This window comes from Mobula birostris, chromosome 1 (genome assembly GCF_030028105.1).
Source record: "Mobula birostris isolate sMobBir1 chromosome 1, sMobBir1.hap1, whole genome shotgun sequence".
Lineage (NCBI taxonomy): Eukaryota > Metazoa > Chordata > Chondrichthyes > Myliobatiformes > Myliobatidae > Mobula > Mobula birostris.
In genome coordinates this window covers 108955583-108982817 of record NC_092370.1, presented here as the reverse complement: position 1 = coordinate 108982817, position 27235 = coordinate 108955583, and the positions used below count along the sequence as shown (strand labels likewise).

The 27235-nt window shown below is 40.3% G+C and overlaps 1 protein-coding gene across 1 annotated transcript; it reads left to right on the top strand.

The window, feature by feature from the left end:
• Nucleotides 1-734: 734 nt before the first annotated feature.
• LOC140198822 (xin actin-binding repeat-containing protein 1-like) lies at nt 735-27235 on the top strand. The gene is made up of 4 exons (XM_072259896.1): nt 735-920; nt 10819-10903; nt 15945-15999; nt 18590-27235. Exon 4 carries the CDS (start codon nt 18590-18592, stop codon nt 26333-26335), a length of 7746 nt encoding a protein of 2581 aa, XP_072115997.1. The 5' UTR covers nt 735-920; nt 10819-10903; nt 15945-15999; the 3' UTR covers nt 26336-27235.

Genomic DNA, 27235 nt, shown 5'->3' with positions numbered 1-27235 from the left:
CTTCATCAAACAATATACTCACATATCACTGAAATATTGAATACAAAACAATCTGACATGAACAATGGTGGATTATCAGTCCCTATAGGCTTTTGGAGCTATTGGTTATGTTACTGCAGAAAGTACTGCCCATATACCTGAGTCTACCCAATGCCAAAGACCAAAGATATAAGCACTATGCCTTTGTAATCTGGTTGAACGGTTTAATACTTTTCCAGAAAGGAAAATGGATACCTGTAAGTGAGTTACAGACTAGAAGTTAATTAAAAGATTCAGATAGTGTTTTTTTTAATACATTAAATGATAAACAGCTGAGAGGAAAATTTGTGACAGATATGTGCCAGAAAAACTTGACATGAGTTTTCTTGAATTTGGTCTGTATTCTGTTAGGGGCCTGGTGATATGATGATTATTTGTTGGTCCATAGGCTTCCCATCTTTGGTAAGCAACCATATCTCCAAGAAACATGAGTGATGCTATTGTCATTTGCTTATCAAGCCACCATTAACATCTTAAAGGACAGCAGGAAGTGAAGTGGATCCCCGCCATCAGTTTAGCTGAGAACTCATGCGCTTATTATGTCCAAAGGCTCAGCCCAGTGAGCAAGTGCCATCAGCACGCTTGGCTCGCAGGGATGTCAACAGCATGAGTTTTCCAATGACTTTTGGAAGCAGTGATTGACTCAGCCTGATGGAGCAGCCAGACTTCCAAATCCCTATATATAGAGCAAGCTTATCCTCCTAAACATAGAACACTGAGAGAATCAGCTGTCGGCATTTTCCCTAAGCCTGAAAGAGACCCAGACATAGCTGGAGCAGGTCTCCTTCCACCTACCATTAGTACTGAGAATTCAAATCTATCAACTGGAATTCTATGTTTAAACAGCCAAAGAAGACTGAAAAGTGAAGAAAAAGACTTTGGTAAGCTCAATACTGCTTGTGAATTTTAAGGGAACTTTTTGAAGTGGGATATCATAATGCATAAGTAAAATAGAGCATAATACATGTAATCGATGTACTACGATGACTTGAAATTTATGATCGCGAATCAAAATTTGATTAGGCATATTATGCCGAAACAGCTGTCTAGTTCATTAACATAAATAATTAGCCCTATTTATAATATTGGCATTATTGACCTATAGTATTGGCATTATTGACCATTAGCTATTACATATTAGGCTGCATTGCAGAATAGTTACTTTTGTTCTCAGCCTGAGAGTAGTTTCCTCTGGCTGACTAGTGATTCAGTAAATTCTTTCTATTCTGCTGACCATAATCAGTCTGGCTAGGCATCAAACAGTTTCTGGTCAATCCACTTGAAACACATCTGTGGTAACAGAGCACAAGCAACAGCTTTCAATTTGGGAATTCAATTGTTTCCATATAAAGTTTTTGAAAGTTGCCTGAAGCTCAGTTTGAAATATCTGACTTACAGTAAGTTTTAATTTGAGTATGAAATTTGGAAGGGGAGGGGGGTGTTGTAGATCTCTCTCCTAATATTTTTCTAATGATTTTTTCTTTTTGCGTGCCATTTAATATCTAAAACACTTTTGTATGAACATAAGTATAATGGCATTTTACAACAAAATTATTGATGCAGAAAAGTTGTACATAACATTGGGCTTCTCATATTTGCTGAGGAACTATTATTAACAAATTGTACTTTATTTTTATTTGTATGCTGTTGAGTGCTTAAGATGAACAATCGATCTGGGCTAAATTACACCTGCAGTACTGATCACTTAAACGGTAGTCTACCATGTCTGTCATGAAAAATTAATTCTACAAATATTGTCATAACTGAATAGTTAAGTTCAGGAAGCTTAAAGCCTGTTTCTCTGATCTGGAAATGTTCTAATTGACAGTTGCATGGTCTGTGTTGAAATTTCTCATGAATATGAAGCATATGGTTAAAGCTCTAGAGTCTTTTCTAGTTATGTCTAAGGGAGTATTACAAATAGCACAGACATCATGAATATAAGTTTATATAGTGTCTTTGCCTGCTTAACAAATTAATATGTCATTTAGTTGGACATATGACTGGTGCTACAAATAAATGTAACCTGCTAATTATATACTAAAACTAACAAGAAAACAAAAACATCTCATGCTGTGCATGGACTTAAAGAAGAATAAAAGGAGGAGTCAAGGGTATATTTCAGCAAAAATAGAACATTGGGATGAGAGGTTCCAAAAGAAGCTTTTAGTAAGAGATTTCGAAGTAACTGCTCAAGTCTGGATAGTGGGTGAATGGGGAAGTATATAGTGGAGTGAACTTAGAAAAGCAGACTATATTAAAGGGCTGGGGACTTTATGGTGGGATCTACAGAATGTTATTTTGAAATCAACTGGAGAGGAATTTTTCATCATAAACAGAAATTGTGTGAGGCAGAATTAATGTGAGAGATCATGTGGAATCTGGAGTTCTACAGGGTTACCAAAAGAACCGCCTGATGTAATTTGACCTGCTCTGAACAGAGAGGAATGACGAAAGGGAAGATGGAGGTGATGTAAATGGGGAAGGGTGGGTATGTTGTTTGAAAGCAGATTCTCTGTCAGTACTGGCACAAGAATTAAAATGTGACTCATCACCTGTTTTTTAACTTTTAAATAGAAATTAACTCAATAACTTCTTTATTCAGATTCCAGACTTAAAGCTCTTTCTCTCTACAAATACCTTGCAACTTTTCAATAGAACAAATTCCATTAGTGGCTGTATCCTTCCAGTCCCTTTCTTGTATGTCATCTATGTGTGAGTAAAGACAGGCTCTTTGACCAAGTAGGCATTAGAACTAAACATGACTGTCTGCAGCATCTAATGACTTGTCTTGTATGTCTCATCCCGGCAGCCAATCAAAGCACCCCAGATAAGAACAACCTTGGAACCAACTAAGGGTTGACCAAACTATAGATTCTATTCATGTAGCCAAAGGGGCATTTGATAAAGAAGGTATAAATCCTTATTAGCTTCATTTGACGGTTTTTCATTTCATAGCAATTATAATTGCAGCAATCTGAATCTAGGTCGGTGGAATTAGTTTACAGGAGGAATAAGAAACAGCTGAGAAAACCAATGAATAAGTCTGCTAGCAGTCATTACCATTGCACTGGGTCTGTTTACCAGTGCCTCATTTTTATGATGGAATCACTCATTTTGTCCTTTCTCACTATCCCTAGAACATTCCTCTCCCGTGTATTTCTCCAATCTGGACTCATGTGCTTTAGAGCTTTCAGGGCTGAAGTTCAAGAGCTCTCTCGCTAGACTTTTCATCTCCCTTACTTCTTTGACCCAGATTTGGTCACTTATGGTGTTGTCTCCTCTTTTGCTTCAATGTTAATTTTTGTAGTCCTGTGAAATTCTTGGAGATGATTCCCTCTAATTAAAACCCCAGGTAGTTGATGTTTCTTGTTCCATCAGAAGTGCATTAATTGATAAAAGTTGACAAGATTTCAATATAATTATAACTGCCAAGAATAGGGAAAGGAAAATCATTCTGAGATCCCATATATGTTGACTTGTATATTAACATCTGTTGATACTTGAATGTTGGTTGTAGCCATATGGCCAAGTATGCCATCATTTCTGTACTGTTTAGGCTCACACACAAGAATGGACACAAAGTGGGTTTAAACGTGTCCATGCACCTGCCCATCAGTATGCCAGTGGCAATATACAAGGATGCATCATTAAGCTTTATTGAATAAAATTAAATCACTGTTATTCTTTGTATGTTGCTGTCGGTCATGTTATATGCATACACTTTATGTGGCATATTAACTACTGCCATAGGCATGGGAAACTGGGAACTAACAATCCACTGATGCCCACAGCATCTGCACATATCCTGAATCAAATAAAGAAAATATCTATAATAATCATAGGAAGTCCCAGAGAACGAAATACTTTCAAGTGCAACCTTAGTGGTAGTGTAAGAAAAATGACTGCCAATTTAAGCACAGTAAACTACCAGAAGAAGCAGGATGTTAAAATATTGAAATGATTTATTTGGTTTTAAATCTGTTCATAGGATAAAGCCAGCATTTATGACTTATGAACCATTTCAGAAGCAATTAAAAGTCACTCACATTGTTATGTCTGGAATTTTATACAGGAATGATATCCTTTCTGCAGTGTTCCTTTGCTAAAGAATATTAGTGAACCATATGATTTCCTTGAATGCAATCTAGTAGTTTCATAATCACTGTCATACTTTTAATCCAGATTGGTTGCATTAATGATCTGGATCGATGGATGAACAGCACACTGGGAGGCTGCCAAAGCCATCCTTTAGACAATGCCATTGTACATTTTAGGTCTCCTGTAGAGCTGAGCTGTGCTTTCATTTAAGGTCCGACCAGTGCAGAACATCTCAAAGTGCTGCATGCCTTGGTGTGTTGCAATGTCGGCCTATAATTTGTGTGTTCAAAGCACAATCTTTTGATCCAGTGATAATCAATGTCCTGACTCTGTCAGTATCTGCCTCCATGATATTCGGTGCTAGTATTGGCACAACTCAGTAATTTAAAATGGGAGAGGGACTGGGCTACCACCTGCTGCTGGACTGCTGAGGGATTCCTAGCAAAATAGCACTGTGTGAAGAAAGGCAATGAGTGTGTCAGAACCTAAATAATTAGTTCATGTTCTGAACCTGCCCTCTTGCAACAACTGAACACTACAGCTCCCTAAACAGCCAGTGTTCAGGTCATCTTCATTTAAATTCCTCTCCAGAAATAGTAACTTCACATTCCTCTAATTCCTTACAATTGGCAGAAGCCTTAATGGATATTCTTTCTGATTTATGGCCTGTTCATGTCATAGATAATAATTGATATTTGATTTAATATCTGCAGTTTTGAAGAACACCAAATAGAGTCTAGCCAGGTATTTTATAAAATTGCCTAGTTTTTGACCATAATAGGGAGCCAAGGTCAGTAAGGCAAGATTTCAAGATCTGTAATAGAGAGGTAATACAAAAAGATGTGAATATTTGATGGTAAAGATCTCAGCTCTGGGACTTGGAGTGTTCTGTTCCATTCGGAGTGCTTCTAATTACCTGGAGAAAGACCTTTATAATATTCTGGTATGGATTTATCAATGTCAGGTATTATTCATGCCACTTAAGGGTAAGGAAATGACTAACTTCCAGTAGAGAAAATCTAACAGCCCATTGATGTTCAGCAGTGTCAGCATAGTCTTTGTGAAGTGCTCACCACTCCCTGCTGCCACCAGCAGTATTCTGCATGTAACCATTGGCAAGAAACTTAACATAAGCAACCACATAAGAATGATGACTCTAAAAACAGGGCTGGGCACACTGCAGCAAGCAACTGACCTCCTAAACCCCACAAAGTCTTCTTACCAATTACACGAAATAATTTAGGAGCGTGAGAGAATGCTCTCCACATAATTTCACAGCACATGAGAAGATTGACACCATTTAGGGCAAAAGGGCCATTGGATTTATATCCTTTCTACTGCCTTAACCATTCAGTTCCTCCAGCGCTGGTGTGAATGACTATTGCTTATTGGCTCCAGCATGCATTCCAGAAACTATTTAAGGTTCCCTAAACAGGACCTCTCAAAGCCACAAACTCTTCCACAATCTCAAGGGTACATAGGGACTCTACCATCAGCAAGTTCCCCTTCAAGTCACACACCATCCTGACTTGGAGATATATTATCTTTCCTTCATCACCACGAGTCTAAATCTTGGAATTCCGTATCTGACAGGTAGCTAAGGTTAGCTTCACCATACAGGTTATGGTGTTCAACAAGGTGTCGCACTACCACCTCTCAAAGATAATTGGAGATGGGCAGCTGATTCCAGGCTTGCCAACAAAGCCACTGTTGCGGGAATGAGGGAAAAGGAACAGGGCCAAGCTTAGAATAAAGAACCACATGTGTGGTTTGGAGCCCAAGGACTAAGCTGCAAGATGAAGCCCAGTAGTAGGAAACGTGCTTGTGATGCAGCAACATACATATGCAGTGGGAACTAGTCCCATGTGGTGTGGAGGCAATAGAAGTAAGAATGAAACAAACCAGGAAACGATAATTAATAGTATAAAAACATATCAACTTAAAGGCATCATACAGTTTGAAGTCCTGATGAGAGAACAATATGTGGCAATCCATATATCTATTTCTCTCTTTACTTTTCTCATTTTATCTCATAAAGTTTGTTGTGAAGATTATCTCCTAAACTTGTTAGGAACTTACTTTCATTTAAAGATTTTAAAGATTTTTTTTGGAAGATTATCTTTATTTAGCACAAGTATGTTGAAACATTGAAACATGATGTGAAATGGATTGCTTGCATCAAGGATATGCTGGACAGACCACAAGTGCCGCCGTGCTTCTGGCGTTCATTTAGCATACCCAGAACTTACTAACCCCAACTCATATGCCTTTGGAATGTGGAAGAAAACTAGAATACCTGGAAGAAATGCATCCCATCACTAGGAGAACATACAACCTCCGTATAGACAATGGCAGGAAACCCCAATCTCACAGGTGACGCTGAAAACTGTTGCACTGACAGTTATGTTAACACACCACCCCTTCATAACATTCTTATATTTAACCACAGTCAGATGTGTTTCCAAAGCTTTGGGAAACCCAACAACTGAAAGAAAATCATTAGGGCTGAATCCTCAAGGGAGAGCCTCTAGAGTGCATCTCTAGGTCACGTGGGTACAATTCTGGGCAATTCCCAGTCATGCCTGTGGAGACCTGAACCACAGCCAATTCTCCTCTTGATTACTGGAACCATGACAGAGGTAGTAATATTACCAAAGTTCTCAAAATATCCAAAGGCATGTGTTTAGTTAATTGAAAATAAACATTTCACTCCATGTCTGGAGGACACACAGAGTCATACTGTTAATCACAAACATTTTCAAAGCCAATAGACAACTAGGCAATAAGAACTGTGGTCGTGCATTTGGCTGTTGAGCATGAATCTGGCTATGGCAACAGCTGAATTTATTTTTGAGAACACTTTGCATAAAATGCTATTTAATATAGTGGACAGCCTTGTACATAAATTAGTCATTTTTTCCATACTCATTTCTGTAGCTCATACTATGAAGGTATCAGATGTCATGTCCAAACTTCATCGATTTTCCCAATCACCTCAGAGCCAGAAGACTCTGGTGGTCACGTGCAAATTAAAGGATGCTTGCTGTAATATTGATGTTTTGCCTCAAATTCTGCAACAATCACTTTTGTGTGCTGTGCTCTTGTCCACAGGGTCCACGGACAAAATTCATAGCATTTCTGTATAATGTGGCTAAACGTTGCATTCATGGACCACAGTGATATTCACATACCTAACAGTGGTTTCAGGACCCTCATCGCCTGAAGACCAACCTATCCCAGTCAGTAGGTATGGAGTGTTTATGTGGATCTCTGAGCTCCAAATACCCACTCCTCCCAATCCTTTTCCCTCACTTACAGTACATGATAGCCTTTATGCTAACTTACTGAGGCTGCTATGGAGCGTATCCTTTGAGGATCTGACTCACTTCCCAGGGGTCAGTGCTGGATTGATTGGATGAGCTTTGCTGTCAGCTACTGAAAGGAAACGTGCAGCTAAAATGATAACAAATAAATATGGGTTAAAATTATCCTAGCACTTTCTATTGAGATTTTCCCAAATTAAGAGACATTTCTTCCAGTTACCTGAATTGGGTAATTTGGGTACTAGGATTAAATGTCCAGTCTAGATCCATCAAAAGTGGGTGAAATCCAATTTCTAGGTAGCAGTGATCTCATGTACAAATTGCTTGCTGAAGTGTCCAATAGAAATATCATTGTTCTTTATAAAGAAACCCGATGCAGGGTTTCATCCTGAAACATCAACAATTCCTTTCTCCTCCACAGCCTCACAGATGCTCTTGAACCTAATGAGTTCCACAAGCAGATTGTTGCTCTAGATTCCAGCATCCACACTCTCTTGTGTCTCAAAATGTGTGGAGTCTAGCTATCAATTTTGCCCTACTTAGTTTTAGTGATCATACTGAAGACCTGAAAGGGGCCATGTAAATTCAAGGTCTTTCTTTCAACGGATGAAAACACTAGGTGGATCTCTCGTAATTTGGTTTGGTGAATCTTTGGAGGGCAGCGTAAGGTCTCCATGCATGTCAGACATTTAGCTGCCTAGACAATAAAAGCTTAGAAAGCTTAATAATGGGATAGCAAGCTGTGATGTGATTGTGCAGCAGATCCTGTGATTATTTATTGTTAGTAACCTAAGGCCCTAAAGCCAGTTGACAGTGATGCCTATAGAGAAGGATCACTGCCTCTTCCTGCCCTTGTTCTACACAATGGATGGGCTAGCATTCCCTTTGCTTGAGGTCATTGTTAATTTAGCACTGAGGCTCTGAATTGTTGGCTGACAATTCGGAGCAGCTACATGCTGACACTGCAGCTCCCTCTTTGTGTGTATGTGTGCTTGCTCCTTTTTGGCTATCAGTTGGCTCACTAAAGACTGGATGGACATTTCTCCAAAAGCTGTATAGGACTATGAGACACTGGCAGATGAGTAGTTCCGCTTTGACATTACTGGCCATTTTGTGAATACATGTAATATATTTACTTAGATTAAAGGAGGGAAATGTGAGGAATGTGTCTTCACTGTCAGTGTTCTTTAAATGATAAATAAAGAAACCTTGAAGAATTCAAAATGAAGAGCTCGGTTTCCCACTTGGAATACCAGCAATGTTGAAAAGAGTAAGTGAGATTCTTACCAGGCTCAACAAGGTGGAAGCAAGATGGAATGGATGTTTCCCCTGACTGAGGCTTCGGGAATGACGGGTTGCAGTCTCAGAGGTGTAGCCCATTTAGGGCAGAAATGAAGAGAAATTTCACCATGCAGACAGAGTGATAAGTCTTTGGAATTTTCTACTCAGAAGAACTATGGAATTCCAGTCACCGAGTTCCCTTAAAGTACAGGTCAATAGATTTCTGGATATTAAGGGAATTGAGAAATATAGGTACACTGCATAAAACTGGTGTTGATATCGAAAAGAGCCCTAATCTTGTCTTATGTAGTAATGCTTTTATATCCATAAACATTGCTAGAATGTGTAAGATGATCAAAATAAATGGGGGGCTAAGATTTTACCTCAAGGAAGTACACTCATGACTCAGGCTGGACTTCCACTCATAGTCTGTGGGAAGTGGATTGATTCAGAGTTCGACAGGAAGAGTAAGCAGGTTTCCTGTTCCTGTCTACAACAATCTTTATATTCTTTCCCGAAACAAGGAAATCCTCACAAGATCCACTTTTTATAACCTACATGGCTGTAGGCCTCTCTCTAACTTGTAATTTCAGCTTCTATCTGATCATTTTCGCTATAAAGCACCTTAGGAAGAGATGATACTGAACTGTGGAATACTGTAAGTTGTGTAGTTGGGAGCAGAGTGGTTACATGGGAATATAGACAATGTAAGTGAGTAGACAGAACTATGACAGGTGGTGTTTAATGTAGAAACTGTGATGTCATTCATTTTGAAACTGAGAAAGTCAAACTGAAATATTTTCTTAATGATGAGAAACCAGTTGCCATCGAGGAGTAAAATATCTTTGGTGTCTATCTGTGAACACAAGTCACTCGGTACTCAGATCACAGTTACTAATATGCTCATGGAATGTTGACCTGCATCTCAAAGGACTGGAATGCAACTGTGAGGAAGTTATGTCTCAGAGTAATCTTTAATTCCAAGAACCCAGTCTCAGTAAATCATGGGCATCTCTGCATGATCTTCAGTAGACCGTTCTGGGCCTTTGGAACAGAGGTCAGGAAATTAGAAACACATTAATAATGTTTTACTTCCCTTTACCTTCCTCCCCACTCTCCAGTTTCTGCAAGGATTACTCCCTCCATGATTTCTTTGTCTATTTATCCCTTCGCACTAATCTCCCTCCTGGCATGTATCCCTGCAAGCAGCAGAAATGCGACACCTGCCCCTTCACCTCTTCCCTCACCTCCATTCAGAACCCCAAATAATCCCTCCTGGTGAGGCCTGTGAATCTGCTGGGATCACCTACTCCATCCTGATGTGTGGTCTCTACATTGGTGAGACTCTATATAAATTGGGGTACAGCTTTGTTGAGCACCTCAGCTCAATCCACAAAAAGCAGAATTTCCCGGTGGCCAACCATTTTAAGTCCTATCCCCGCTCCTAATCTGACCTTTTGCTTCATGGCCTCCTCTTCTGCTGTGATGAGACCACTTTCAGGGTGGAGGAACAACTCCTCATATTCCTTCTATTTGATTTCTCCTCCTAGTATTTTCTTTTCTCTCCCCCTTCCTTCTTCTATTCCCTACTGACCTCCTGTCTCTTCTCCTCATCTGCCTGTCACCACCCGTTGGTGCCCCTCCTCCTTCCATTTCTCACATGGTCCACTCTTCTCTTGTATCAAATTCCTTTTTCTCCAGCCCTTTGCCTTTTCTACCCATCACCTACTAGCTTCTGACTTCATCTCCACCTTCCCCACCCATCTGGCTTCCCCTATCACCTCCTAGCTTGTCCTCCTTCTCTTCCCTTCCCCCCACATTTTTACTCTGGCATCTTACCCCTTCCATTCTAATCACGATGAAGGGACTTGGTCCAAAACATCGACAGTTTATTAATTTCCATAGGTAGTGCCTGACCTGCTGAGTTCTTCCAGTGTTTTGTGTGTGTGGCTCTAGATTTCGAGCATCTGCAGATCTCTTGTGTTTACATTAATAATGTTATCATTTTTCGGAGCAATGTTTGTAAAAAAAAAAAAAAATTGAAATTTGATAATAAGGGCTTTTTCTTTTGCAGGTGAGGGGAGATTGTTGTATCTGAGGACACCAAAGAGAAATAACCAGCCACTATTGGAACAAGAGGTCATCCCTGTGGGAGAAAGGTCAGCCATCTATCTGTCTAAAGCTGAAGCTGGCCCCTGAGTGAAGTATTCAGCATTCCATTCATTTTCTTTCTCGGTCATAGCTGTGGAGGTCAAGGGAACGCAGTGAGCAGTTCTGGCTTGTGTTCTTAAAAGGGAACCTGTTTTATTAAACCTTGCTTAGAGGATTCTTAGACTTACTAGCAGGAAGTTTGTGATGGTTCCCTAAAATAAAATGGAAAAGTTAAGTACTTGGGCTTTCTGTTTGGTAAAGAGGAGAGTTAAGAGAGTGCACTAAAGATTTCAAAAAGAGCTGAGAAAATTAACCAGGTAGATTCAAGGATGCAGTAGGGCAGCAATAAGGATCTTCCTTATTTATTTACATATCTAGATACGTGATTCATATTAAATGTACCAACTCAAGTGGAGACATTGAAACTGGTCTAAAAATATTAATGTAAAAGCTGGGTTGGACTACAGTAGGCATAAGATAGAATAAGAATGGAGTGTGGGGTGAAGGGTGGGGGTTATTCACCTTCATTGATCCTGTTCAATGAGATCATGGCTGGCCTGTACCTTAACCCACTTGACTCCATATTTCTTAATATCTTAATCCACCAAAAGTCAAAATTTAAATTATTGATCAGCTAGAATCCACTTCTTAACATGAGAGAGATTTTTTACATACTTTATCTGTCTCTCATTATGCTTAAAAAAGCCTTTTAATCTCCTCCAATCAGCTGAATCATCATTTCTCTGAAACTGGGATCAGCATTTATTGTCTGTCCCTTAATGCCTTTGAAAAGGTGGTGCTGGACACCTTATGGAACTCTTGAGTCCCGCTGATGAAGTTATTCTTGTAGTGCTATTGGGTGGGGTGTTTAAGGATCTCAACCCAGCATTGATGAATGAATGGTGATTTATTTTCAAATCAAGATGATGTATGATTTCGAGGGGAACATGTAGGTTGCAATGCTCCCCTTCTTCATAATTTGGAAGGTTCTGCCAGAGTCGCTAGGTGGGTAATTGGAGTTCATTTATTTTGTGGATGGTACATACTACATTCACTCTGCGCCATGGGTGGATGGGGCATCAGTCCAGTTGCTTTGTCCTGGATGGTGCTGAGCTTCATGAGAGTTGCACTCATCCAAATGAGTGGAACACACTCCTGACTTGCACCTTGTTGATGATACAAAGGGTTTGTTGTGTGAGGCGATGAGTTAATCTCCACAGGATCACCAACCTTTTATCTTATCTTGTCGTCATATTTATGTTGGCATTCTATATAAGTTTCTAGTTAATAACCACCCTCTAGGATACTGAAAGGGGGAGTGCAGTGAAGGTAATGCAGCTGAATGTCAACAGACCCTTGTTGGCAATCATTATTGCCTACAGTTCGGTGGTGCAAATGGTATTTGTCACTTACCAGCTTTTGCCTGAATGTTGTCTGGGTTTTGCTGCATACAGACATGGTGTGCTTTGTTTTCTAAAGAAATTTGATTTATAGTCATTGAAGTTTAGAAGAATGAAGGTGCTTTTATTGAAAAATGCAATGATGAGGTATATATTGAAATGGTTCCAATAGTTTAGAATTTTGAAAGCTCAAGTACTTAACTTTTCCATTTTATTTTATTTTATTTTATTTTAGGGAACCATCACAAACTTCCTGCTAGTAAGTCAATCACAAACTACTGCTTAAGTTTGCACTGATGATAGTGAATCTCTGGCATTTTCGCTCCAGAGGACTCTGAAGACTTAAGTGTTTGGAAATACTGAAAGTAGGAAGTAGAAAAAAATACCAAATTGAGGGCAATGTGGATCTGGCACAGAAGAGGAGTTGAGGCCCAGGACAGACCAGCCATGATCATACTGAGGCAGCTTTAAAGTGCTGAATGGCCTCCTCTTGCTCATTTTTTTTAATCCTCAGAGAGTGATCAACACCGAAATGGGCCCGTCAGCACAAGTGGCCCATACTGACCCTAAGTTCAGTTGTAGGAGTTGTGAACGTCACCTTCTGCTACATCACTGGAAATAGTTTGCCAATTTATCAAAATTCCAACACACATATAACCTCAATTTCAGGGAAGACATGTCTAATTTATATTTTTTGTATCAAACCACAACAGTTCCTCCTTCTGAGAATCTCCAGAGTACTTAGCACATCAACATTTTTTTAAAAAAAGCGATTGGAACCAAAATCCAAGATGAACAGCTGCACAGCCCTGCAATAAAATCTGCTGTAGCTTTGCCTTCTCAATTTATTTATCATTTTTTTTGTAATTTATTCGATACTCCTGAAAAAGATACCCTGGAAATAATTATACGTAGCTTATAATAAATTAATTGACTGCAAAGTGTTTTAAGACGCTAAATAATTGCAAGTTTCACTCCATTGTGCTACTCATGAGGCTGAATTGGTTATGTTGTACAATATATCAGGCACAATGGTTAAATTTGCATCAGGCAAGAGCATCACATACTTTAACATGGCTGGATTTTGGATTTTAGAAGCATGCCCTAGCTTGCTAATCAAACTACAAGTTAGTTGAATATCTCCCACAAGGACAACTTGTGTCCCTTTAAGGAACTGATTCAATAGTATTTGTTAAACACAGTATATACATTCTTGCCATGCTATTTTTATCCGTCTTTGTTTTTTTTTATCTGAAGTGGTTTATTAATCTTCCACTTGATTCTGGTCAATGTTTGCTCAACTAGTGGCAGTTCTTTGGAAGTTCAGCATAGAATGAAGCAGACGGACAGTTTTAGCTTCTGCAGTACTGGGCAGTTTCTGGTCGACACTAAAATGATTTCTGAACCAAATGATGGATGCATATCCTTACTTAATACACTCCTGCCACCTATTGGAAGTTGTGGGGCGCTACAGAATTAGAGCAGCACACACTTTTTTGTAATATTAACATTGGTCCTTGATCATGTCACACCACAATCGCCTATCAAACTCCAAGAGCTGACTTGCCCTTACATTGAAAGTAGTGTGACTGACATTGACTATATGAGTTTCCTAAAGGTGTTAATAAAGTACCACACCATATTGTTAGTAAAATGAAAAGTAACGGATTCAATTGGACTGTAACATTGCGGACATAAAATTAGAAGAGAGACAAAAAGAAGAATAGATTGATTGATAACGACTTGTTCTTCAGAACGAAAAAGGAACAAAAGAGTGCCCTTCATGAGTAGAACCATTACAGCTGGCATATAGGCACAGACTCGGGACTGCAGTACAGGGCTGGGGACAGCAAAACTCCAAGAAGCAGAGGAATATTTGCAAGATTCAGTGGAACTGGACTATATTCTGGGATTCATCTTTGAATCTGAGGAAATATCTCAGGGCTGTCACTGACTTCTCCCAGGTCTTGGCATGTGCCTTTGAGAAGACACTGAGTCTTCTCAAACCAGAAGCCCTGGATGAGCCAGAAGATTCACAGTCTGCCATATCTTGGCATTCAAGACAGGCAATCCTGAATCCTACAAGTTGTCCAGGTATGGCCATTGTGAGAGCAAAAAAACAACTCGAAGTGAAGCCAGAAAAAGAATCGCATGCACGATAGCGGGATCATGATCAGCTAAGTGAGTGGGCTAAGGAATGGCAAGTGGAGTTTAATTCAGATAAGTATCAGGTATTGCACTTTGGACTTTCACAGGGCTTTGGAGTGTTGCAGATCAGAGGGACCTTAGAGTACAAGTACAAGGTAAACTGAAAGTGGATTCGCAGGTAGACGGGGTGGAGAAGATGACTTTTGTCACGCTGGCCTCTACAAGTCAGCATTAAGAATAACATTTGGGAGGTCATGATACAGTTGTAGAGGACATTGGTGATGCTACACTTGGAGTATTTTGTTCCATTTCAGTCACCTTGTTATAGGAAAGATGTATTAAAACTGGAAAGAGTAGAGACAGATTTACAAGGATGCTGCCAGGATTTAGTTACAGGGAGAGTTTGAATGGGCTACAATTAGACTGGGGGGAGAACTCCGAGAGGTGTATGAAATCAAGAGGGGCATAGATAGGGTAAAGACACTCCGTCTGTTTCCCTCCATTTGGGAAATCAAAAACTAGGGATATATGTTTAAGTTGACAGGGAAGTGATTGAAGAAAACTTGAGGGCATTTTTTTTCAACAAAGGGGGTGCTATCTATTTGGAATCAGCTGCCAGAGGAAGTGGTTGAGGCAGGTACAATAACAAATTTTAGTAGACAGTTGGACAGGAACAGGGATTGGAAAGGTTTACAAAGTTTTTGTCCACATGCTGTCAAATGAGACTAGCTTGGATGGAGCATCTGGTTGATGCGAAAGGCCTGTTTCCATCCTGTACAACTCTATCACTCTATAAAAAGGAAGCTACTGCAACAACCATACTGCAGACAAGGAGTTGGATGGGATGTTGAATGTGCTTGTTCATGACGAGCTATGCTGTAAACATATGCAAATATTTCATCATGTATAGACTGGGATAAACATTCAATGAACAAGAAACACTTTTCAAAGCTGGTCATATTTTTTGTATGTTACTCTGCACACGGTTCTTTCTAGGTTAGAAATCAACGGGTAATATACATAGCACATGACTTGGTCCTAAAACCATATGCTGATAACAATAGCTTCTCTCCATTGCCCTCACCACAACTTTGTAATCTCTCTAACAAATCTCAAAAAAGAACAACTCCATATTTTCCAATCTAATTCTGAAGGAACTGAAATTCCTTTATCTTTGAAATTATTCCAGTAAATCTTTTTTGCACTGTCACAAGAACTTTCCTAAATTTCTGGTAAGTAAAACTGAATACAGCAAAAACACAAAAAGCTGGAAATGTGCAGCAGGCCTGGCAGTGTCTGTAGAGAGAGAAGCAGTTAACATTTCAAGTTCACCAACTTTTGTTAGAACTAAATGTAGTACATTGTTTTTGACCTAACCACTGTTTAATTAAGATGAGAATGTTTGCTCCACAGTTATGCCTGTATAGGCTTTCTGTCTTTCCAACAGATTTGTAGAACATATTCTCGTCTAAATTATGAAATGTCTTTGATTTATTTTTAGAACGTTACTTCTTGATAGTACTTGACAAGCAGTAAAAAGGTCTCAGCAGATAGAGGTAAGAAAAGGCTGTGTTTGATGCTGCTGAAATTGATTGTTTTTGACTGTCTGAGTGCTCAACACTTTAGTTCTTTACTTCTTACCTAAATTTGGCTTCCACTAGTTCCCACTTGTTGTTCTGCTCTAAGCCAACCAGTTGTTACACCACTATTAATATTATATCAAGAAAGCACATTGCACAACCATTTCCTATCAGTGATTGTTCTTCCTTCTTCCACACCACCCCCCACCACCACCTGTGGAGTTCTCCTTCCAAATTTCCATTCTCTACTGGGAGGTGGGGGGTCAAATGCAGCAGCTTTTACACTGAACTTCACGGCAGAGGGCTAGTATGGTCCACCTCACCAATTTTCTTTCTTCTGTTTTCATGTTTAATACTTTCTGTAAATATTAAAAGCACAAGGAGATTCATTTTTGGATGAATCTTTTGGTCTTGATTGTTGAATATCCCCAAGAGGAAGTCAGGCGCAACAATTTACATTTATGTTACTATTAATCCTTAGAAATGTTAGTTAATACACCTGCAGACTGTAATTCCAGCCCTCGGTGATTTTGGGTAGATCTGAGAAGATACTGTTTTGCCACTTTTTATTATTTATAATCTATCACTGATTCACTTTAACCTCCGTCAAAAAGTAGTATGAATCTTAATCTTTGGATATTGGTTAATGCAGTTAGGCCCATTTCAGTAAACCATCTCTATGTCTTGCTGCCATTCTACATAAAGAAAAATACCAATGAACTAGAGTTAAAAATTTATTTTGTTAATATTGCATTAGTAATAAACAACATTCACCAATTCCTCACCCTGGTCAGGATCCAATCATAATCACTTATTTGGTGCTCTTCAATTGACACTATTGCCCATCTTTTTGCTGTTCAAATTGACAAACCATATTAATATCACATGCTAACTACTAATGCAAGAGATGATGTGTTCTTTAATGTGAAAATTTGTGTATTTTGATTTGGAAGTATGCTTGTTTATGTGTGAAATTTGCAGTGAATGAATTAGCAATGTTTTAAAAGAATAGGAGACTATCGTGATCAAAAGGCTATTGACACAAGCTTTCTAATTGTGTTCTAATACTGTTGCAAAAGCCATTGGGGAGATGGAATATTCCACTGACTGCAAGCAACCCAAGCTCACTGGTCACCAACCCTTGAAATATGCTCTTTGGCATGGGATTTTATTGGGAGTAAGCTTGGCTAAAAAAGCACTGAAATCATTTGTAGTAATTGGCTGATCTATAATAGTGCTCTGTTCTAAAATTCTTACTCTTATTGCCTTATCCCTCAGTTTCTGTGATCTCCTCCAACTCTATCTGGCTGTAAGATATCTTTGCTCTAATTCTTGCTCTTCCTCATTTATTTTTGAATTACTTATTCCACCATTGAGAACCAAGGCCTGAATCTCTAAAATTCTTACCCTAAATTCTCTGCCCCACACTTGTTTCAATCCATGTCTTGAAATGTTCTTCTTTGGTCAGGTTTATCATCTCCAGCCTAATATTTCCTGATGTGTCGTGTTGATAATTTATCAGATATTGTTTTGTTAAGACCAGAATATAAATGAAAATTCCTGTTGATCATGCAAACATGAGAAAATCTGCAGATGCTGGAAATTCAAGCAACACACACAAAATGCCAGTGGAACGCAGCAGGCCAAGCAGCATCTATAGGATGAAGTACAGTCAATGTTTCAGGTCGAGACCCTTCTTCCAGCAGCATTTTGTGTGTGTTTCTTGTTGGTCATCATGTGTTTAATGCTGGAGTCTTTCAGTACACATCAGTTCTAGAATATTCCAGAAATAGTTGTCATTGTTCTCTTAAGCTTTCCAATACATTTACTACATTTTGAAGGTCAGATGCATAAATATGTTGGAAAGATAACCATGCCCACAGTCACTGCAATTTTTATATAAATTTAAGCAGCCTTGACTGGAATATGTCACGTTCACTCTTTTCGTGAGCCTTGTTCATTGAGGAAAAGTCTAGGGGCAGCACAATTTTTAGAGCTGCAGCCTCAAAGCTCAGCCATTCTGTTTCAATCCTGACCTCATCTGGTGTCTTTGTGGTGTTTTCACATCACGCCGTGACGGTGCAAGTCTTCTCCGACTGCACCTAGCTTTTTTCCACATCCCAGTGTTGTGTGACTTGCTTGGTAATTTGTCTCTGGCGTGGAGGTGAGTGGTGGATTCTAGAGGAGTTGATGAGGATGGGGGGAGAGCATAACAGGATGAGTTGGTGGTCAAGGTGGGTTCAGTGGGTTGAAGCAGCTGCTTTTGTGTTGTCTGACTTTTTTAATAACTTGCTGTGCTGCTTTCTGTAACGTGAGGATGTCCTCCTGAGTTTTGATAAAGCTGAGAACTATGTGCTGTGCATCGATGCTCCTCTCTCGCCAACTCACTTTGCATGTTTTCTGCCAACACCACTGATGAAAGGTTCAATAATTTTTCTTCTGCAAATCCATTTTAAGTTGTTCATAACTAACCATTTGAATTACATTTTGATTACCACTAAACCACACTGCATGAAGCAAGCGCCCTTGCTGATGAATCCTCACCTATAACCTTGTTTTACTAAAGATGGCTCGGAACTTGGATAGGATCCGATCATCGGAAGTGAGCCAGACCACGGAGGATGAATTTTTACCACCACCACCTCCTGATCTGCTTGAAGCTTCCACCAAGCCAGATGTAACAATGAAAGAGCAGACTCAAAAAATCTTACCCCCTCCACGTCAGACCTTTGTCAAGTTCCATCAGCAACGGCAAATTAATGAATTGAAGAGGCTGTATAAGCACATGCACCCAGAGCTAAGGAAAAATTTGCAGGAGGTGGTCACTGAGGATTGGGCAGAAGTGCTGGATGCTGAACGCGTGGCTGCAGACTTAACAACTGGTGTCCATGGCAACAGTGATGCAGCACTTCAAACCGAGGTCCAGTCCATGCGCTGGATATTTGATAACTGGCCACTGGACACAATTGGAGATCACCAAGCTACTAAGAAGCTGAAGGAAGAGGAGGCCATCCTCAGTGGAGATGTGAGGAGCACATCATGGAAGTTTGAAAACCAAACAATAGATGCCATCAGTTCCCAGCACTCTGAATTTTCTGCAAATTCCAGTGTTGCAAAAGAGCAAACAAAGGGTGATGTCCGCACAGCTTTGTGGCTGTTTGAAACTCAGCCAATGGATTCCCTGAATAAAATGTACTCCAAGGACAATGATCTACAAGAAGCAGTTCTGAAGGAACCATTACAAAAAGGAGATGTCAGAGGTACCAAGCTATTATTTGAAACTCATCCCTTGAGTGACTTGGGACGAAGCAACTCAATGGAAGAAAGCAGCTTATTGCAACTGCGTTCAGAAGTACAAGAGGTGAAAGGGGATGTGAACAGAACCGTGAAGCTTTTTGAAACAGAGCCACTGTGTGCCATTCGTGATACTGCCGGCAATATTCACCAGATCAAATCTATCTGCAGAGAAGAAATCCAACAGAGTGGTAATGTGCAAAGCACTCGGTGGCTATTTGAAACACAGCCCCTCAGTAGCATTAACAGAGATTTCTCAAGGGTGAAAATTATTCGAGGCATCTCCCTGGAAGGGACACAACAGGGGGGAAGTGTTGGCAAAAAGCGATGGCTCTTTGAAACACAGGCCTTGGACACCATCAAAGAGCAGACTGAGGATTCAGAAAGTAACGCCGACGTCAGGGTGATAGAAGGAGGAGATGTAAATCAGAAATGCTGGCTTTTTGAAACTCAACCTCTTGACTCATTAAAAGAAAGTTCACCTGAAGAGCTATCTAAGGAACCAGTAATTGGAGGTAATGTGAACTCTACTCTTTGGTTGTTTGAGACTCAGCCAATGGAAGTCCTGAAAGACAGCTTTGAAGTTAGCCAATTAAAAAGAGTTATTACAGAAGAAGAAAAGGGAGATGTGAAGCATAAGGCTCATGTGTTTGAAAGCTGTTCTATAGACAGCATCAACAAAGAACAATGTGACACTTCCAAAAGCAGTGAAGATACATTGGAGATACAGAAGGGAGATGTCAAAGCTTACAAGTGTCTTTTTGAAACACTTCCCCTTGATTGTATTAAAAATTCGGAAGAAATATTAGTGGGGAATCATGTAGAAGTCTTGGGTGGAAATGTAAATGAGAACAGAGTTCTCTTTGAAACTGTCCCCCTTTATGCTATCATGGATGGTGCAGGCCACTGTCATCAAGTCAAGACAGTAAGCCGAGAGCAAGTCATTAGTGGAGATGTCAAACACTATAAGTGGATGTTTGAAACCCGCCGCCTGGATCAGTTTGATGAAAGTACACAAAATGTGGAATTGGTTAAAGGCATCACCAAAGAGGAGATCCGATCCAACAACATGGAGACAACAAGGTGGCTATTTGAAACACAGCCGCTTGATGTAATCCACGCTAATGTCAACAAAACAGAAAATCAGAGCTCTGAAAAGGAAGATTTAGTGAAAGGTGATGTGAGGACATGTAGGTGGCTGTTTGAAACACAGCCAATGGATGCTTTGTATGAAAAAGCTGAAGTTAAGCAAGACTGTGAAATGCAACCGAAAGGTGATGTCAAATCATACACCTGGCTCTTTGAAACACAAGCACTGGACAGCATCAATGAGAATGAAGAGCAACACCTGAAAGTCCACACCATGCAAATGGATGATGTTAAAGGGGTTGATGTGAAGACTAAAAGATATCTGTTTGAAACAGAACAATGTGGAAATCTTGCTGGGGAATTTGATGCAGCTCAGAACATGAGGTACACAAGTGAAGTGGACATCCAGTCTGGGAAGGTGTCAAGAGTGAAAGAAATTTATCAGAGCACTTCACTCAGTGAAATAGGCGACACAGAAGAGAAGAGAAATAGCTTCACATCCTCAGAAGAGGATGGCACACAGCCGGGATCGGGCTGTGTACACAAGTTCACTTGGCTCTTTGAAAACTGCCCAATTAGCTCCATTAAAGAAATGCCTGAAGAGGCAATACCCAAGAGCACAATCACTGACGTAAAGGGGGGCGATGTTGGTGGCAAAAGGTTTGTTTTTGAGACCTATTCACTGGACCAAATAAAAGAGGACACTGATATGAAGGAATTGCATTCAACAAAGGAAGAAACTAATGCCAAGGGTGATGTGAAGTCATGCACCATGCTGTTTGAAACACAACCCCTCTATGCACTTCGGGATAAGGAAGGCCAGTATCATGAAGTTACTACAGCAAAGAAAGAGGAAATCATGAAGGGTGATGTAAGAGGAACCAGGTGGCTCTTTGAAACAAAACCATTGGACACAATCAGGCCAATGGATGAGGTATTTGTGATCAGAGCTGTCACACAGGAAGATGTGCACAAAGGAGATGTGACAGCAGCTCGATGGAAATTTGAGACTCAGCCTTTGGATTCAATCAGAGATGAAGCACAGCCAAGAATAAAGGTAGTGGATGAGGTTCAGGGAGGAGATGTTCAATCAAACAAGCAACGCTTTGAAGGGCAACAAGCAAGCCAGAGATATGTGAGGATGGTTAGTGTCAGTGATGTTCAGAGTGGAGATGTCAGGACATCAACTTGGCTGTTTGAAAACATGCCCATTGACTGTTTGAAGGGAGAAACTGAAGAAACCACGGGTACAACGACAGTCCAACGAGAAGATATACAGAAAGGGGATGTGAAGAGATGTACTTGGCTGTTTGAGTCCCAACCACTGGATAGCCTAAAAGATTCAGACTTTTCAATTGACAAAGAAACCAAGGAGGAAGTGACTTGTGCAGATGTAAAGACTACAACATGGTTGTTTGAAACAACACCTTTAGACACATTCATTCTTTCACAGTGTAGCACAGAAAGCACCAAGATGACAGAACAAAATATCCGTACAAGCTTGGAAACCCTCATCAGCTCTGGAGCCATCAAGTCAAAGGGACTTATTATTGAATCAAGTGAGACAGGCATTCTAAAAATGGCCAAATATCAACTGATGAGTCAGAATGATCCACATATTCTCAAAGAAGAGGTTATAGGTGGAAACATGCAGAGAATTCTGATGCAGTTACTTCAAAGGAAGGAATCCCTTCATTCTGAAGGTATCATGCTGAAGGAAGATGAAAACGGAAGGATTTCTCAAAGTAAGATTCAGCTTTTTGGCCAGTCAGGAGTTAACATTAATGAAAAGATTGTTAAAGAAGAAAGCACTCATGCAATTTCTAGCTTTTTAATGGAAGACAGTAAAATGAAGCAAGGGATTTTGATACAAGAAACCGACAAAGGAATTGCTCAGATTACCATCTATTCTCTTGTTAACCGGCCTCAATTTGAGGAGGTTGAAATTGGGACAATCAAAGGAGATGTAAAGTCTACAATTAATAGTCTTCTTGCTTCAACTCAGCAGCAGACTGCATCAACAGTAAAACGTGAGAAAAATGAAAGAGGAAATGTACAACTTTACACAACGTGCATTGAATCTGGGACACTGGACTATCTCAAAGGCCATCAGGAGGATTCTGATGATCCTGATGTTTCCTCTCAGGAAAAGGAGATTGTACGTGGTGATGTTGAAGGTGCCATAAGAAACCTAACAGAGAGCAGAGGCCAAATTGAAAAGTCAGTTGCTGATATTATACCAGGAGATGTCCAAGGAACCAAAAAATACTTTTTAACAGAAGCACAGCGAGGCCAAGGTGTTACTCAGAGAGATGGTGCATTTGGTGCTGCTGTCAGTTTTGCTCATCAGACCTTTGGGCAGGCTGCGAATGCAGGATTAAAAGACGAAATTGCACCTGGTGATGTTAAAACCAAGATGCAGTCACTGGAGAATGTAAAATACCAAACAAAAATCCTGGATATGGAACATATTCCTCGTGGTAATGTGAAGGACCCGCTGCAGGAGTCAATATGTGATAAGAAAGAAGCGAGAGTAAAAGAGTGTACAGAATCCAGCTTTTGCTCACGAAGTGAAGCCTCCAACACAGTTTCTAAGATGGGTGCAGAAAATGCCACAGGTCAGGACCTTCAGACAGCAATGGAGAACCTCAGAGAAGTTACTGCCGAAGCACATAGCATACAGCAGAAATCTAGGGTGCAAGAACATTTCCAGAGGAAATCACAAAGTACAGCAGAAGCTCCAGAACATTGTCACCAAGGCAATCAATTCGGGAATACGCAGGAGAAAGAGACAAAGAAGCACACTCAGATCTCCACACAACAGCAAAGCAGTGCAGCATCAAGACATCAAGCAAGTGCCCATGTGACTGTCAAGCAGTACCAACAACCAAAGAGCCAACAGGATAGTCATCAGGTCAGTGCCTCTGTGGGAACGGAAGGACTTGTGTCGTTTGTGGCTTGCTCAAGTGAAAGTCAGAAATGTGAACACTTAACTGACATAGTTCAAAGCAGCAGAGGTGAGATGAGAGCTGCCTCAGAACAGATGCTGTCTCACGGTCAGCACTTGTTCAATACCTTAGAGAAGGAAGATCGGGCAGTGGCAGATCAGGAAATAATTGTCAAGGGCGACATAAAGTCAACTATAGAAGCTTTAAAGGATTCAGTGACAGAGCAAAGATCCGTTGAGAAAGATGAGGTGGTCCGAGGTAATTTGCAGGCAGCTCTCCAATCCCTGGGAAAAGCTAATATGAACGTATCCAAAGGCGATTTTAAAGCCGCCATGATATATAGAACAGCAGGCCAGTCACATTCACGTGACCAAAAGAAGAGTGGTGTTAGAACTGTTTGTAATCAGATTTCACTACCACAGTCTGATGTTGAGTTTCCTTCTGCAGTTCCAGTGACAAAGTCCACTGTACCGTCGAACAAAGCTTGTGGCCATCTTCCAGTGGAAGGCACCCCTCTTCCTTTAAACCAGACAAGTCCACCTGCAGTGAAAAATCCAGCTTCGTCGCAATTTCCTCCACTACTTCCACTCAAGACAAAGGAACAAAACATCGCAAATAAACCATCTATTGCACCAAAGCCACCTTCAATCCCTCCAAGACACATGCCAGTGCAGGGTGGGAAACCTACTCTGCCTCCTAAACCAGAACATTTGCAAGCAATCCATGCTGTTCCAAGTCCACCCCCTCCACCAAGAAACTATGCATCAGTCATGCCTAAATCAAACCCATTACCTCCAGTTGTGTGCAAATCACCTCCAGTAAAACCTACAAGAGCATCACTTCCTACAGTAACTACCACTCCATCAAAGTGTCAGGAAATGGAGCCAGAGAGGCAACAAGAACAGCTTCATTTGGAAGAAAAATCCACCACAATGCCTTCTTACACCACGGTAAAGAAAACTCCTTTGCAGTTGGCAGAGGAGAAATACAGGAAAGAAAAGGAAGGGCAGAGCAAGTTAAATGCGATGGTAACTCACCCATTATCAAATATACCACTGCAAGAGATGCAGCAGAGAGGAAGAAACTCCACTGGATGTCTTGATTACACCAAAGTCTCCATGACAAGAGAACCAGAAGTGATACCTAACCAACAGAATGCTGCAGCGGAAGTCCAGCGGTTCGCACAGTCCTGTTCAAAAGAAAGAACAGCAAGCACTGAAATGTTTCAGGGAATGGTATCTGCTCCTCAAACTTCTGGTACCCAAAACAAACCAAATTCTACTCAAATTGGCCTGCCGAACAACCCAGAAAGGAATCGGACAATGACCGAGGATAGATCTAATTTATCAAAGCAAGTTAAAACTGTGTCGCCGACAACCTCCGCCAGGATCATTGCCCCACAGAGCTACCAACAAGCACAACTGAGTGCCGAGTCACATCACCGACAGCCAGGCAAAGCTTCGTTTGAACAATCAGAGTGTCAGACTGTCCAACGTCATGGGTGCTCCAACCAGCACCAGTTTAGTAACCAAGCACTAGCTGCAAATGACCAACAAGTGTTGTTGGACCAACAGCTGCAGCACAGCCCACGACCAGATGCAGTTGTCATGCGAGAGGGCCGACAACAATGTAAAGAGACAGAGGATGACCGCAGAAAAAGGTTATCTGTTCACAAGGAGGAGATAATGAGAGGAAACGTGAAAGCAGCAATGGAGATCTTTGAAAACCTAAAGAAAAGAGAAGAATTGCAGAAAATATTGACCAGAGTTAAAGAATTTGAAGAGGAGACTTTTAAAGTTGATGTGAAAGGTCTGAAGAGTTTATTTGAGAATGTGCCTGAGTGGGTGGTGCCTAAGAATAATGGGGTAAAGCAACTTAAAGCAGTTGACAGCCGGAAGGATGAGATGCAGAATCAGCCCAGGATGGTCAAAGATGAAGCAGAAAGTTTGTCTTCAGTGGAACTTGTGTTTGAAGATCTTGAAAGGGCAAGTGCAGAGATAACATATCTGAAGGAGCAGACATTGGCAAAGTTACTACATATTGAGGAGTCCATTAAGAAAGCCCTGTATTCAGTCTCCAACCTGAAATCAGAGTCTGACATTGCAGGTCTCTCTGGTTTATTCGGAGAGTCACTGGGAGCTGCCACAAACTCCGCTACTCCTGGCAATATCAAGAAAATCAGTTTGGCCTCCAGCAAATCAAGCTCAGAGAACACCATGCAATTGAAAGAATATCATTCTCACAAAGAACAGTTAGAAAAGTCACTGGATCAAGCCAGGCCATCATTGGATATTCCACCTGTTTCCGCTCGTGTGGGCTCTCTATCATCTCCTTCCTACATTTCTATTGAATCAGCAGTTAGAAAACCTGCAGGTCCTTTGAAAACAAAATCATCTGCCTCACATCTTGATATTGAGTCCTTTTCACCCTCTCCTCAAAATCAAGCTGTCCCACCCTGTTCTGCAAAAGTGACAACCATTGACGATTGCAATGGTTTTTTTCTTTGCAATGGATACAAAAGTGCCAGCAAACAAACAGAGTTACCAAAACAACATTCGGTGCCAAGAAAGGAATTTGTGCAAAAAGATACCAACAATGAGTTCATTCAAACAAGCAAAAAGGAAAGCAACATTGTTAAAGGGAGTGAGAATGTGGCCAACTCACCTACAGGTTGCATCTCTCTGAGTGGATTTAAAACCAACGTTGTCGATAGAACTCAGAGCCCAGTGCCCCAGAGAAGCAAAAGTGTTGTGGAGTTCAAGACAGGCCCTGATGGAGGTGAAATAGTTGGTACGAAGACCATCATGGAAAAATATGAAGAAATTGATCGTTTTGGGAACAAAATTATCACGTCAAAAACCTCAACCACTGTCACAAAGCAGTCTGAGTCAACAACGTCATCCACATATGAAGTAGTTCAAGCACTACCTAGGTATGATGTTGTTGCTTCGCCCCTTCTTAATAGACATCTGCAGAGTTAGACAAGGGCTGCTGAAGATTCACGATCTAATATCGAGGAAGATGGAGGCTTGTTTCTTTCTATTGAGAATCCCAGTTCAGCGAAGAGATTAAAGTGATGCTGCAATCCTTTAACATACAACTACCACCGATCTAAGAAACACAGATAGGGGGAATAAAACGCATGTTGAAACTGATAAATGAACAAAGTATGCATATAGTATGCAGGGTCAGCTTCTATGGAGTTAGGATAACGTGCTCATCCTTGGGCTGCCAAAGCAGAATCATTGCTAACAAAGGATTTATACTGAATGTCAACTTTTTGCAATTGTCAAACTGAAACAAAAACAGTATCAACATTCTAGAAAGGTATAGAAAAATACATCATCTGACTGATTAATGTTTGAGAGCCAGAGAACTGAAATTTATTGAAAAATTTCCCTGTCCTCAGAGACTAGATTTGATACTGTGCTGAAGTTAAAATCTGTGGCATGTACTTTTAACTTTAATAGATGGAATAAAACTGATTATTTTGTATTAGCCACACATTATATACATCATCACCAATTTTTCTTTCCTCTCCATGAGAAAATTGAATTTGGTGGAGATTTGGTGGCCAATTCAATATCATCCATTTTATAGCATTTGAAAAAGGTGGAATTACCACATATATGTGACATAACTAATATTTCCTGTTTTTATGAAGACATAATGTTGTGTTCTGAATTAGATTACAATTATCCATTACTGTTCAATTTTTCTACTTACTTTTTCTCTAGTTTCTTTTGTACTTTAGTTGTATATTCAATGTATCAGCTCCACCAGGAATCCCAAAGTCTTTTTGCTTGCAAACTGTTCTTCTTCTTTCCTGTTCTATTTTTATTCCCATAATTTGCTTTAATAAACTTTTTAATATTTCTTCA

Excerpts from the sequence above, each read along its gene's own strand:
- LOC140198822 (XM_072259896.1), top strand. The coding sequence starts at position 18,590 with ATGGCTCGGAACTTGGATAGGATCCGATCATCGGAAGTGAGCCAGACC.